This window comes from Epinephelus moara, chromosome 1 (assembly GCF_006386435.1).
Source record: "Epinephelus moara isolate mb chromosome 1, YSFRI_EMoa_1.0, whole genome shotgun sequence".
In the NCBI taxonomy this organism is placed as follows: domain Eukaryota; kingdom Metazoa; phylum Chordata; class Actinopteri; order Perciformes; family Serranidae; genus Epinephelus; species Epinephelus moara.
The window spans coordinates 40,729,424-40,744,201 of NC_065506.1; the positions used below are offsets into that span (position 1 = coordinate 40,729,424).

Sequence of the window (14,778 nt, forward strand, 5' to 3'; positions counted from 1 at the left end):
TTCCCTCCCTTAATGGCATCTGGTCGCGTTTTCACTATCTATTATGTGTAATTAAAAAAATAATAATGTACTTGCATCTATGCTACCTGGTTTGTTGATTATATATTAGCAAAGTGAAACAGCTTTACAAATGTGACACCAGGCAATCTGCCATCTTACAGGTACCAAGACGTTAATTTCATTCCCTACCACATTATATAAAGGTAAATGTATGTGATATAAAAGAGAAGTCAATAAAAAGTCAAATAAAGCAGTCAGTCTACCATTACCTCCACAGTAGACCCCTGTCTGATTGCTTTTGTGCACTGCGAGTCCATATGTCCCTCACCCCCACCCCTCACCCATTACGAAACAGCCAGGCAACAGCGTCATCCCAACACCCCAATCTTCCTCTCCAGCCTCGAGAACTCTGAGGTGGGGGTCCCCAAAACAAAGGGCCCTCCCTGACGGGGTTATCCCCCCATTGTCCCTGACACACTGAGGTTTATCTGGGACTTTGAAAGGCACCATACTCAGCCCATTCACTGCAGCTGCACTTAATGAGCTTGTTGAAGGCCTGTGCTAAAACTGTTAAACACAAGAACTAAATGCTGACATATTCTCTTCTTGTAGAGCCAGAGTGTCATTAAATCAATGCTGGTTAGGAGCAATGGGGGACTGATGTTTCCGCTGTGTGGTCGGCAGAGTAGATAGGGTTGTTTTGTGGTTTGTTTGCTTGGTGAAATACTGTACAGTATAGAAAAAGTACTTTATGTGTGTTGTTAGTTGCTGTTTAAAAAGTAAGTTATTTTCAACTCTGTAAAGGCAACCTGCAAAATCTATTTTGTATAGTTAAATTCTCATTGATGCTGTATTGCGACACCAGCACTGTTGCTGTGGGAATGGCAGTGTCAGTTGTTCCTCTACTTTGGTTTGGGCAGAAATATCTCAACAAATGTAGGATGGGTTGCCATGACATTTTAATTTAATTGAGTTTATTTGTCAATCCACACAAGGCAGTCGGTCAGTCTTCTTTTATACACAGCACACACATGCAATTACGGTTTCAGAGATGTAGCGCAGGATCAGCTATGATACTGCACCCCTGGAGCAGTTTGGGGGTTTGGTGCCTATCTCAAGGGCACCTCAGCAGTTCCCAAGAGGCGAACTGGCACCTCTTCAGCTGACAGTCCACATACCATAGTTGGTCTGTACCAGGACTTGACCAGCGATGCTCCATTTCCCTAGCCACGTCCCCACAGACTGAAACATTCATGGTCCTGAGGGGATGAATCCCACTGACTTTGGTGGTCCTTTGACTTTTAATGTCAGAGCCTGTGTCCACATAGTGTTTTTTTTTTTCTTCTCAGTGCTGGCGTCTTTTTTAAATTGTTCCCAATCAGGAAAGAGTGAATGCATCTGCCCAAAGAAAAAGCACCATACTCAGCGTCTTTTGCCGCTCCACTTGTTGACTGTGTAGTCAACCCTCTGTTAATGTAGTGCTACATTAGCTTCATAGCTATCATTAGTGTCGAGATATTGTTGTCATGGAAACACACCCATGTGGAGCACGTCATTAAAAATAGTGCTGGGAGTGCTTTTTAGGAAGCGCTGGGATGGAAGGCTCCCCAATGCCCTGCCAACGCTTTGTGGACACAGGCCCTACACTACAGGCAGGTCAAAGTTTTCACCCATCCACTGAGATATTTGAACACCTGGTGCATGAGCTGGCACACCGTTTTGTGCCACAAAGGTTGGTACAGACATGCACCCCTCGGGATGATTATCATCAGGTGGAATTCTGAATTTGTACCTCACTTGGTTTATGACCAAATACAGACAAACCTAATGACATCAGCCTCAGCTGTACTTTGTGTTTAGTGCTGATTAGCAAATGTTAGCATGCTAAACTTCAGATAGTGACCGTGGAAACAATATATCTGCTTGACATCTTTGTCAGCATGTTTGATACTATTTTCGTGTTGTAGGTTTGTGATATTGTGAGTTAATCTGAGTTTCTTTAAGTGGCATTATTAATTCTTGGTTTGTGTATGGTGGGTATTAATGCTCACTAGAAACTCTAAAGAAAAAGACACACATGTACTAGCATTTTGTTTCTAAAATTCAGGTGCAACTCAGTGATAGTCGATCACTTTAACTTGCAGTTTGTAGTGTAAATGTTATATATAACATATAAAATATTTTATGCACAAGGCATTTTCCACTGGACAATGAGTGTAAAAGCTGTCATGAACCAACCATAAATTGCATCACTGCTGTATTTTAGTATTTGGCAGAGCAAGGCAGACATTTATATCTGTGAAAACATCACAGGTCATTACTTTGTACTGTCTACATGGCTTCAGCATTGTTGTTGTTTCGTAAAGCCTAAAACATTTTTTGTTAGGCCTGCTGGAAGTGATCATGCATCCCCCTACTGTGGGAACTTTCTGTGAATCTTGGGCCTTTCCCAAAATTCAAATTCGGCTTGTAATTTGTGGTCAGTGGTGGGGTGTGTGTGTGCACAGGGGATTGGAACACGCTCAAACGGAGGGCATCCTGCGCTGCGGACTTTCTTACACACACTCGCACATACATGAGTGCTTGGGTTATGAACCCACTGTACACATGAACATAAATAAACACATGCAGCTGCTGCAATGTGATGTGGGTGACGGCTGATCAGAGACCGGACTGCTCCGTCTCTGGTCGGGGAAAATAAAACTTGGCTTTTTTTAACAGACAGCAGAGGAGCTGGTTAAAGAAATAATAAATAGAAAGGAGACGGTTAGCGTTGAGTTCTGCGTGGTTTGGCCCCTGAGCTCTGCACTTCCCACTATTTGGTCTCTCCACTGTTATCAAGGGTGCACTGATGATCCCTTTTTTGTTCTTTTCTCTCACTTTTTTTGTCATGGAGGGGGTCGGGTATCGGGGGAGGGGTGTAAGAAGGTTAAGAGGTCTGTCCTTTTCTCTTTCTTTCTCCTCCCCATATGACTGATGGTCCATTGACGAGCAATAGCACAATGTGTTGCCGTGGGCTAAGGAGGAGGGGAAAGGGGGGATCCACTCCTCCTCTTGGTGCGTTTGGTTTGGCTGTCTCTCAGAGCGGCAGCAGAGGCCGCGGAGCTCCTCTCGCCTTTCGCCTCCTGCGTTTATTTTTCCCTCCTCCGTGTCCCAGAGTGGGTGGAGAGAAGCTGGAGGCACTGAGCGCTCTCCCCCTCAGGCACACAGAGACCTGCTGGGGCTCGAGCAAGCAGCAGCTCTACTTTCCTCTGGATCTACATGGTGCACTCATTCAGAATATTTTTCTTAAACCTGCAACCTCCTCTTTGGATTTTGTTTTTCGTTGTGGATTTTTATACTCTGCAGCAGTTCTGTGGGGTCTGCTCTCGGTTCTGATGGCCAATATTTGGGCCTGGCTGACCAGCCAACAGTCCTCCTCAGTGTGTGGCAGGTGTCTCTGAGGAAGGAAGCTGCAAGAAGCAACATGAGTTTGATGCTGTGCCGCTGGGAGCAGAACAATTTCACCATGAAACTGGTAGGCTGAACACTTCCAGGTCATCTCAAAGGTCAAACACCAGGGGGCAGTTAAACATTTTATTGCATTTCAGTTCTTTTCTGTGCATATAAAATATAAAATCACAGCCCTATAGGCTCTTTCTGTTGTTGACAGTCCTTTTATCAATACAGTGTTCACATCTTTATCCTGCCTTTCTTCCCTGACGCTGCAGCTTCAGGACATGTCTCACTTAGATTTTTCTCCCACTGTGTGTTTATGTATCAGTGAAAATGCTTGTCTCATCAGCTCAAATCCTTACAGTAGCTGTGGTGTTGGATTGCAGGCACGCAATGGATTAGTGGCGGTTCGTTTTAATATCATAGGAAAGTGCTGAAGGCGTGCATCCCGGTTTTTCCCTTCACCTGATACTAGCTTCACTTTGATGTCTGCATGGAAACTTAAAATAGGCTTAGCGAGGACTTCAGCCACAGTTTTGCAGAACATTTATGCGCGTGCGTGCGTGCGTGCGTGCGTGCGTGTGCATTATCCTTTCAAGCATTTATAAGAGAAGGACAGTCTGTGGTTCTTCTCTGTTGACTGCTGTTTGGTTTAATATATGTGTTCACTGCCAAAGAGATGGTAAATATTCAACAGGATCTGGGACACTGTGATAAAATACAGGGTTGGCCAGGTGCAGATAGGTCATGTGGTGCAAGCAAATGAGGAAAAAAAGATCTTTGTAGTGGCTGATGTGTGTGATAAAAGTAGGAAGCAGCAGATTTAATAAAAGTCAGTTTATATAATGAGCACCCTGTTGAGTTTACACATAACACAGACTGATGGGACACAATCTTTCTCTCTTTCTTTTCTCCGTGTCTTTCTCCGTGTCTCTCTCTTTCTGCCATGGTCCTTATCTGGATCTGCCGTGCACACAGAGGAAGGGGAGATGGAAGCAGAGGAGGTTATTACCAGAGTCTAGAGATGAGCTGATAAGAAGGCTAGTTTAATTACACACCGCCAACCTCCACACAGCATGACTGACGGGATGCCGGTGGGCCACAGGGTCAGCGTATGTGTGTTTGTGTGTGTGTAGGAGAGAGAGAGTGGGAATGACAAAGGGATTACAGGCAGGCACACTTGAACATGTGCACACACTTCCAGAAATTAAAATGACCTTCCTTTTTATTATGAAGTGTAGTCGATGTCCATAACCCTCTCTGTTCTAATCCGGGTCTATTGATTATTTGATTGTCGTGGTCCTTATGTCATCACACGACCTGTGCAGCATAAATCAGAATGTGTGATTTATGTGTTTCATCCTGATCGGAGACATGCCACTATACACGGAGCACAAAAAAAAAAAAAAAATTAAGAATTGAATTGAACCGTAATTGATTTTAGATAAGGTATATTTTCTAGATCAGTGGTTCCCAACTGGTGGGTCTCGGTCCAAAAGTGGGTCGTGGGTCGGCTCTGAATAGAGCGCAAATGATTCACACACATGTCAGGTTTGTAAAAAAAAACCACTATATTTTTAAGTACGGTGAATTTTTGGTTTTTATTTTGAAATGCCGTTTCGTGCTGTAGAGTGATAAACAGACAGCCTTTTGACAGAGACAGCAAACTAGCTTGACGACATGGCAAAACGCAAGTGTGCTGAATGTATTAAACTGTGTATTAAACTCCTAATGATTAAGGAGGAATTTGAACTTTGTGGCTGGACTAGCTGGGCTCTAGATGCCAAGTGGTGCATGGTGCTTCTCTGTGACAATACATGTGTGTAGCCTTGACGGACTCTGACTGGTGCCCACAGTAGCAATTGCATGCATTGAACTGCTCAACTGAAAAAAGTGGAAATCAGCTACCTGTCTTGGCTAGAGTTTTAAATCTCCAGTGAGGTAAATTCAGATCCCTCCAGACCACATTTTCAGTTGCTTTGTGCTACGGCCTTTTTTTTTTTTTTTTTAAATTTAATAATCAACTTATGAAATTTTAGTATTTCTTAATGGCCTGAAGTGAAGAGAAAGTTCAACGTTACTGTGCAGCCAAGGTCCTGAGCTTGAGCTGAACATAGGATGTCAAAGGTAGCCTAAGGCCCAGACACACTAGATCGACATATAAAAACTAGTGGCAACAAAGGGCTGCTGCTGCGTTGCCTCATGTCGCCTGTGTCCCAGCCAAAAAGAAGCACATGAATACACCACAACAGCTAATGGCCAACTAGATTGTATGTTCTGCCCCTACATGAGAGGAGATAAGTTTCCATAGCAGCAGGTATCGTCAGTCAATAGTATTCGTCATTCAATCGAGGTTGAAAGAACAAGTGATATGTACCGGGCGCTGGCGAACAATACCACGAACAATTGTGTACCATCTCTACTGAAGAGCTCAACGGCTAAAAACATAATGTTACCTAAAATAACAAGTTTGTTTTGATCTCAGGTCTTCTTGACTTAAATCATCTTTTTTTTTGCTTTCCTCACTTCTGTTTCTCTTCTCATGCACTGAGCTGAACTGCCAGTCAGATTGATGGGCTCTGCAGTGTCTGATGGCGATTCAAACTGCTGAAACAGCAAAAAACAAGAAGGAAAAAAAGCCAACAAGGGCCAACTAGTGCCAACGGTGTGGGCACACCGCCAAAACATTGAGCAATGACCGACTGTTGGAATGGTGTGTCAGGGCCCTTAGCTGTAGTGCATCTAGAACTATGGCCAAATGGAGGGGATGACATGCAACAAAGGTGTCTCGCCAGATTTGAATGCAGACTGCAGCAGAATTCAGGATGTGCATTTGATTACAAGGGAACAGGATACCCATTTTAAAGCAACTGAAAGATTACACTATCACTCTAGACAAAATTTACACGTGGCCCCTCCTCCCAATACTGCTTGAGCATACACTGCAAGCTGCTACTCTTGTAGGAACATTACTTTTGTTGTAATGGAAAAGTGGATACTTCAGATATCTAACACCTAACTGTCAGCACCTGCTTCTCCAACAGAAAACAGGCTAACTCCGCTACGTTCTTCATCACCACCCTCTCCTTCAGTGCTCACCAGCAAAAGTGAAAGCCGGCCACAGATTCACTAATTTTTGGGATGAGCTTTGTCCATTTAGCGTTTCATGTTGCTATATTTGCGTTTTTTCTGTGCTTTGTTCAATATTACCATCAGTTCCTTTTTGACGTGTGCTGCCAGTACCTGGTCACTGCTTTTTTAGAAAATCTTGACCTCACCTGCACACTGTGCCCAGGAATGTCCCAAACATAGCAAAATAAGAATCATATAAAAAAATACAGGCAGAGAGCAGAGTTTCTGCAGATACATACACTGCCACACACACTTACAATCCACTCCTATGGGTTGTACATGATGATTGAGAGGGATTACTTTTGTATGAGTCTATACATAACGGTTTTGCAATTCAGAACTGAGGTTACCATATAGCGTGCAGACCTTCGCTGCTTCTGTGCCACACCTGCAGAGTGATTCAATGTTTTTCAAGGACCACAAGGCAGCTGTCTCTGCAGGGAAATCAGTTTTATCATTGCATATGGTTTGCTTACTCACACAGTACCACTAACAAGCTAAGCCCTCTTTAATAACTCTTGCAGGGCTGCTGTGCCCTCATGTGCATCAGGCTGCATGTCTCAGGATTTGTCCTGATCAGATGTTGCATGCCAGACACTGCTGTGCTATTTCAGCTGCACAGCAACCCAAATACCAATTTAGGGGATTTAAAAGTCTTTTATTCATGAGTCAATATTATAATATCCTGGATTAACCTCTGAATATTTGTGCATTGTTAGATAGACAGGGTAAATGGTGTACACAAGCATTACAGGACTATCACTATTGGGAACAGATGTTACATCTTTGCAGTTTGAGTTTTGACCCACCAGCAGTGAGTTTCAAATCAGTTTATGTATCTCATGTACACATGACCACACATGCACACTCCGTCTCTTGGCTGTCTGATGAATGACTCTGTTTCCCATACTCTAAACTGCAGATTTCTTGCCAAGTCGTTTTGTCTACCATGTGCCTGGTATGGCCTCCATGCCTCACAAAGCCACATGTCTTTCATGTGCCAAACAGAGAGCAAGCAGAGACATGAGGGCTCATTTGGAGTGGCCTGTTTCAGCTTTCTGTGGGCTAAAGCCACTTGAGAGGTCTGTGTGAGTACAACAGAGAACAGAAGGGGATAAAGTAGCTGCCAGGGGCCCCACAGACCAAAAAATATCTATGGTGCATCCTGCTGGGAGCTGAGAAGAAGGGGAAGCAGCTCCAGCTGCAGTGGTGATGGAGAGAGTACGACGATAGTAGTAAAGTAACACATTATAACATGTAGACATTGTCACGAGTTCTACTTATGTTTTCTAATCTCTGCCTGCTTCTCAGACGAGATGCTGGAGTTAAATATGGTCACTGCTCAGGAGGTGATATTAAATCTTAGGTCCAGATATTTTTTGGTAGCACTGTCCTAGTGATTGGTTTAGCAGATGTGACTTCACATTACAACAGGAGCCACTTGAGCAAGCACATTTGCTGGGAACAAAAGCCAGAGACAAGAAGCAACACACCAATCAGCCAAACAGTGCAGAGTAAATGTAAAAAGATTAACATAGGGTTAAAGAAAAGGTAGGGGAACTAACCAAAAAACTACAAAGTTGTTTGACAAAATGACCTCTGTTTGGAGCAACTACTGGGCACTGTTCTGGATTCTTTAGTATTCTTGAAATCTCAACAGCGATCTTTACAGGTCAAATTTTCCAGTTCATATTTCTCATGCCTTATTTGATGGAATTAGTCTGGTTTAATCTGACACATTATAGTACCACATCAAGCCACTGAACTACTATGGAAAGTCTATTTAACCAAACTTAATGTGTAAAGGAAGCCAGCCCAGCCCTGTCACATGAAATTTAAAGTAGATGTTTCACACCATTTTATTTAATTGAGGTGATTCATATTGACTGCACAGAAACAGAATCAAACTGAAGTGAGTCAGCAGATCAGTACCTTTATCCCTTATCAGACAGTAGAGTTGGGAAGATGAGGAGAGAGGCGGGACAACATGCATTTCACCCCACTGAGCCACCAGGATGCCCCAGTCCAGCTCGTGCACCAGAAGCATCAGTGTTAAAGCCCAGTGTTGGAGTCATTGTGTCCGGTATAAAGCATCACAGCAGCTGGCAGAGCAGACTGCACTCCTCTGTTGTCATATCATACGGACAGGGACGGTGATTTTTTTAGAAGCCATCTGTCCACGTCCTGTTCACCGAGCACTGTGCAGACGATGAGTCCCTTCGCTCAGTGCTGACTTACTTAAACTGAGGGAGATTCCTGAATTCACAGCTCTTGGGTGACTCTGGATGTAAGGTGTGATAGAGAAAGTAACACACTTTATGATAAGTGTATCACTTGCACTTGCACTTACCCACCACTCCTTCCCCTTCCTGCATCCTTCTGTTAGATCATTGTGTGAGTAAATCCATAAGTCCATCCATCATCTTCCCACCAGCCATCTGCTGGTCGGCCCAGACTGGGTCAGAGGGGATGTGTCGCCACATGTCGCCCTCAGCCTGCAGCAGTGCAGAGAGCTGCTGAGTCCTTATCGATGAGACTTGGCTTTGTCAGGCAGCAGGAGGGGTCGCTGACAAGAATATGTGTTTTCTAAGTCATCTGTGTATTCCACTTACAGTAAGTAACTCCAGTGGGCTGTTACAGGGCTAGCCTTCAGCTTAGGAAATATAATATTCACAGTGAAAAAAGCCTTAAAGATGGCTGGGGAAACTGGAGTATTTATAGGATTTGTTATAATTCATCGAGGTTAAGAAATCCTTTAACAAGCTCCAGAGCTGACCATGAGATATTATCATACAGTGGAGAGGCTGTGCATTAAAAACTGGTGAACTTGTTTACACTAAGGAGCACAAAGCCACATTTTTGATGTTTTTTAATTTATGCCAACCCTTTTAAACTCCTTTCTACAGCAAGTATACCAGGCAGCTGTGTGTATTAAAGATTGGCAAGCATACCTGCATGAAAGACGATTATTACAGGCCTCTTCAGCATCAGCCCCCGCCTGTTGTACTCTCCCTGCCAAGGAGTTCTTTCCTTTTAACCTTTATTTAAACAGTGTATGTCTGAGCCCTAATGTGGCACCTGTATGCTTAATTTCTGGCCAAATGTCACAGCCATTTGCCCCTCTGATGAGCTCTTAGTTTACACGCCACTGTAGCATGATCTGTGAGCAAAAATGAACTCTCTAAAACCTTGTTTATACTTGTGAGAGACACTGTGACACAGGCCTCTACAGATAGCGCACAAGTTACAAACGCACACAAAGGAGTTTATGCTCAATGTGTGGTTGGTTGGTTGCAATATTCTACCAGTGTTACCAGCAAAATGCCAGAGATCAAACATGCAAGTGATTAATGCCACAGAGAAAGGGAGAAGTAATTAACTGTAAACTCAAACCTTACATTAAATATTCATGGGAATATGTGATTGCTTTTGTAAATCCCACTCACTCCTGTCACACAAATGTGTGTGTCCTTGATCAAGGCCATCAGTGTGTTGAGTTTCGTCACTGAAGCTCCTGTGAGGCCTGCAGTAGAAGTGTGTTTTTTTTTTCTGGGCAGCTTTTAGGTGTGAATTCATGTTAGAGTATGAATATGGAGCAGGACGGCGCTGATGTCAGCACAGTGGTTAAAGCTGGTTTAAGTTAAATCAGCAGGACAGAAGACAATAGCTGGATTTAAACAGTAGCACAGTCCTGCAAGGGAGATCTGAGACCTCCATGTGAACTTCTGTTTCATGTGTGTGTGTGGGTGTGTGGGCGCCTGCTGATGTACAGCGCCAGGTGTGTCAGAGGAAGAAGACACTAAAGTGTTCTGTCAGTCAGCGTTAGGAGGTCTGTCACATCGAGGAGAGACATCCCATCACATTTACACCATCTGCCTCGGACTCAGGGGGCAACTGGGCTTTTTCTAGTTGCCTGGATCACAGATAGTGTTGAGTCACTACAGCACAAGACACGGCTTGTTTGAGGGACTATATAGGCTGGCCGTGCTACCTAGCAGGTAGACCATATTGCTAGTCAGAGGAGTTTTCCCCTGCTGTGATGCAACAGCGGAATCATACGATCATTGTTAGTTATGAACCAGTGGAACAAGACCATATGAACCCCATAAGGATCTGACAGCTTGCCAGTTAATAAATCATTACACTTAGGAGTTTAGGGCTTTGTTTAGTCTTCATAAAACAGAAGAGGAAGCAGCTACACCTTCTACTTTCATCAGAAATGTTTGTTGCATAATAGTAATCCGTTGAAAACATGTATCGTCTGTCTGTTCGCATACTTATTTACAATTATCAAGATACATATATGAAATTAAATCATAGTTGCTGCAGTAGGGTGGCCAAAAAATAAATTGTTCCATTTCAAGGTTTTTTGTTGCCGTCTGTCTCCGCACCAGTAGCAGAGGAGGGAACTGAGTCAGGGTGTCTGACTCAGACAGACAGATGAATGACACCCGGAGAGGGAGAGAGGTTAAAACAGTGTCAGTGTGACTGAGGCTTCACTATGAAGCAGTCTGACAGGACCTGAGAGAGAGAGGTACATATGAAGAGGAGTAAAGCATGTCCTGCTCATACAGACACACAGAGCGGTCGTGGAGATTTGAGGTGGAGAGGAGAGTCATCAAACAGCGTGGCTATATTTACCCGCTCCACTCTGCCTTTATGACAGAGCGCACTCGTGTTTTGGTCTTCTGGATGTTTATGGACCTCTAGTTTGCTTTGCCCAGTTAGTCGTCTTTATCAAGGTGACAGGCACTCATGGCGGAGTATGGCGGCCTCAGGGTGCCGGACAGGAGCTACAGCCGCTTCTCCTGCCAAAACTACAAACTGGTAAGATACCAGTGAGGGAAGGGAGGGTTTAACACTGTGAGGGTTTTAGAGGTCATGGGCTGTTAGTGTCATGCATGCGTTTTTGCTTAAGCTATCCACCTGTTGATGAGCTAAGAAGTGTTTAACGTTGTAGTTAGGTGTCCAATTTGAAGCAGCCCTGAAGTGAACACACAGTAGCGTGGAGGAAAACATTCACAGTAAAGATAAAGTGGTTGTATGTTAACTGAGAGGACCTGGGAGTTATGAGAGAAAGAGACTTAAGAGGAAGGGTCAGCTTGAAATAGAAACGTCAGGGGCAGAGCCAGATCTCCAGGAGCAGCCGGGAATTATTTTAGAAGCCCCCTGACAGAGAGGCAGGTAACAGACACTACCTGCCTGTTTCAAATGAAAGCTTACGGTTGGGATTTTGTTCTACCTCATAAAGCCCAGGATGTTCTAAACATGGTCAGTGACAGAGGCTATGCACTTGACGTTCAAAGGGGAGATTTCCCTTCAAAAGATAGAAGAAAGCACTGTTATCAGATCATGTCTTTTGTGGACTCAGCACTCAGTTTAGTGCCATTACCTGACTTATAAAGAGAGCTGTTTAAGTCCTGGATCCCTATGAAAGCTTCTCGTGAGAGATAACACTTTACAGCAGCTTGGGTCGTGCTGTGTTCTCTTTATAGTTCTTACTCATGTTGGTAGATTAGTTCATAATGGTGTGTTAAGTGCAGCACTTTTTAGGTTGCTTGCTGAACCCTGGAAGTAATAAGGCTAATAGTCCTCAAGTTATCAACATAATTGTTTCTGGAAAGCTGTGCAACGTCGATGTATGTGAGAACTGTGCTTTCATGGAAAGACCTGAGGTGTTGTGTGCTACTCTGTCATGTAAAAATTTGAAAAAAAGAAAATGTTGCTGCTGGTTCATGATTTCATGCTTGGACTTCAAAGGGAAGACTTAATGTTCCTCAACAGGTTGAGAAAATTCAGCAGGTCAGTTATGAAAGAGACTCAAAACCCACTGAAATAAGAAATGTGCAACAGTGTTATTATTATGCTAAAATGTACAGACCCAAAGTGTTTGGCAAACGTTAGAGATGAACCGATTGCAATTCAGTCAGGAGCACTTAAGTCAGAGAAAACTTTATTTCTGTCATATGATAATTGGCGGTATGGCTCTATTCTGGGGCCTCTCTGCCTTTCCTATGCCCATGCAGAAAGCCTCTTCCACACGCCTGCATGGAAAGCTATAAGGCAAAGAGAGCACACCTATCTGCCCTTCCATGCGCCTACATGGAAAGCCTAAGGCAGTGAGTGCAGCAGCAAAGACCCCTCTGGGAACAGAACAGAGCAGCATTAATAACAAACAGAAATGACACTGAAGGCAGGTTGTAAAGCGGCTTGCAGAGGAAGCAGCAACAGTAAGCAGGCCAGAGCAGTTTAAATAGGGCGCCCTGAATGAGATTTGCCAATTGGTTGCATAGAAAGGAATCATGTGATCTATCAGCTGACTCTCTTCTATCAGTCAGCTGCTCCATCAGTTGATTGGACTGTTTGAGATCAGCTGATGTAGCTGGGATGTGAGCTGATCTTGCCTGAACTGAGGCTATGCTCAATTTTTCTTGGCCGATTCTGATTTCTGGTTTTCAAACAATTTCTCAGGATTGTGGGGGCATTATCAGGTCATGCTTGATTTACAGCTGCACATGGGAGAAGTTTTCCTTGTAAGCTTTCTCCATGAAAGCCCTTTCTGACAAAAATCTATTCATTATAACTGAAACCACGACTTTTTCCGAACCTTAACCAAGAGATCCCTTTCTGGTAGAAAACAACTCAGGAAAATCTCTCCCAACTGCTTAACAGCTTCCTCTCATCTCAACTAAGGTTATCATTTTATTTTTCTTTGAATCATGAGCATTAAAACGTTTTGCTGCCAAGGAATAAACTACTGAATATATCAAATGGACCCTACTTGGTAAGAAAGCTAACTAGACTAACTAGGGAACTAGATTAAACCACCCAACTCTGTGTTTGTATTGAACTATACCTACCAGAATATGGCAGTCATTGTTTTGGCATTTTCCACTCACTTAGATGAAACGGTAAGCATTAGCTTTTCTGTGTGAAAATTTTGAGCTAGTTATCTTGACTCATCGGCTAACTCGTAGACTGGGGCAGACCACCCATATATTTGTGTTTTTGTTGAGTTATACGTCTCAGACTAAGATGATAATTGTTTTACCATCTTGCACCCCATTACATGAAACATTTAATATTAGCTTTGCTACACTTTGAGCTACTTATCAACTTTGTGATGAATACAGATTTGGATGGTATACCCGTATACCCTAGTCTGCTAGTTAGCTTAACACAGTAGCTCTTTAACTGTGTGCAGCATGGCATAGGTATGAATGACAACTTTTACAATGAGTTGCATTGGCTCTGACAATAGCTAGTTATTGTTGTGCTGCTGTTTTGCAACGTGTACCGTCATGCAACACATGCATGTACATTTGATCGGCACAGGAGCGGTTACATCTAAGACCATCACCAGTCATGGCTGGTAAAGCTAAAAAAAAAAACGTCTGATTCCGGTCACCAGCCATCTTTAGCAAACAAATCCAACATATTGTCACAGGAACACTTAGTTGCTCCTGTTTTTGTGATTTCATGAAATTGTCCTGATAAAGAACTTTAGTGGTCGAGGGGTTGAGCAAATGGTTGGCTCCTCTAGGACTGAGATACTCTACTTGCTTTGCCCAGAGGCCACTTTTGCAAAATGTCAGGAGACCAGGAGCCAGTCACAGCAGTTTAGAGCAGATATGGTGTACGGAGGGGTGTGTTAAGGATTTAATGACACGAGGGGCTTAGCCTGGACCTCTGTTGGGTTGTTGCAGGGTCCTGATGTGGCATTTTTTTGATGCTTTTGAATGGACTCTGGCACCTTATTTACGTTAAAAGTACAAAAGAAATTCCCAGTTTGAATCAGTCTATTTTCATTGTGAATTAGAAAATGGTTTGGGGCCCACCCGGCACCTTTTTGGGGGCCAAATTCAGCCTACAGGCCTAAGTTAAGTATCACTGCTCTAAGATCTCTTCAAGTAAAGTCAGTTTGACAGGACCTCTACAAAACATTTTGCCAAAAATTTTACCAACCATTTTTTGCATTAAAATGTGGAAATGTTAAAATCATTAATCTTTAAATTTAACATAATATGTTATAGGCCTATTGAGAGTGAAAAATATTTTTGTAGGAACTCACGAATGTCCTGTTTGTGGGTATTTATGCAGCTGCTAGCATGTATAGCTGACCACAAAGTGCATTTGTGTTCCACTTTTTCTTTGGAGTCTGCTCTGTAATTAACTCTATGTAACTAATTAACATTATGTGTAATATTCGTG

At 43.2% G+C, this 14,778-nt stretch overlaps 1 protein-coding gene across 7 annotated transcripts in view; it reads left to right on the plus strand.

The window, feature by feature from the left end:
* nav2a (neuron navigator 2a) overlaps nt 1–14,778 on the plus strand; it is a 293,430-nt gene that overhangs the window by 167,605 nt on the left and 111,047 nt on the right. For 2 of the 7 annotated variants that reach the window (XM_050043348.1, XM_050043284.1), the window contains exon 1: nt 11,308–11,394. The exons of 4 other annotated variants lie outside the window; for them this stretch is intronic. In XM_050043348.1, coding sequence (XP_049899305.1) covers nt 11,323–11,394 — 72 coding nt within the window. In that variant the 5' untranslated portion in view covers nt 11,308–11,322. Of the gene's footprint in view, nt 1–3,151; nt 3,518–11,307; nt 11,395–14,778 lie in introns of those variants that run through there. One more of the 7 variants, XM_050043286.1, reaches the window with a different exon arrangement.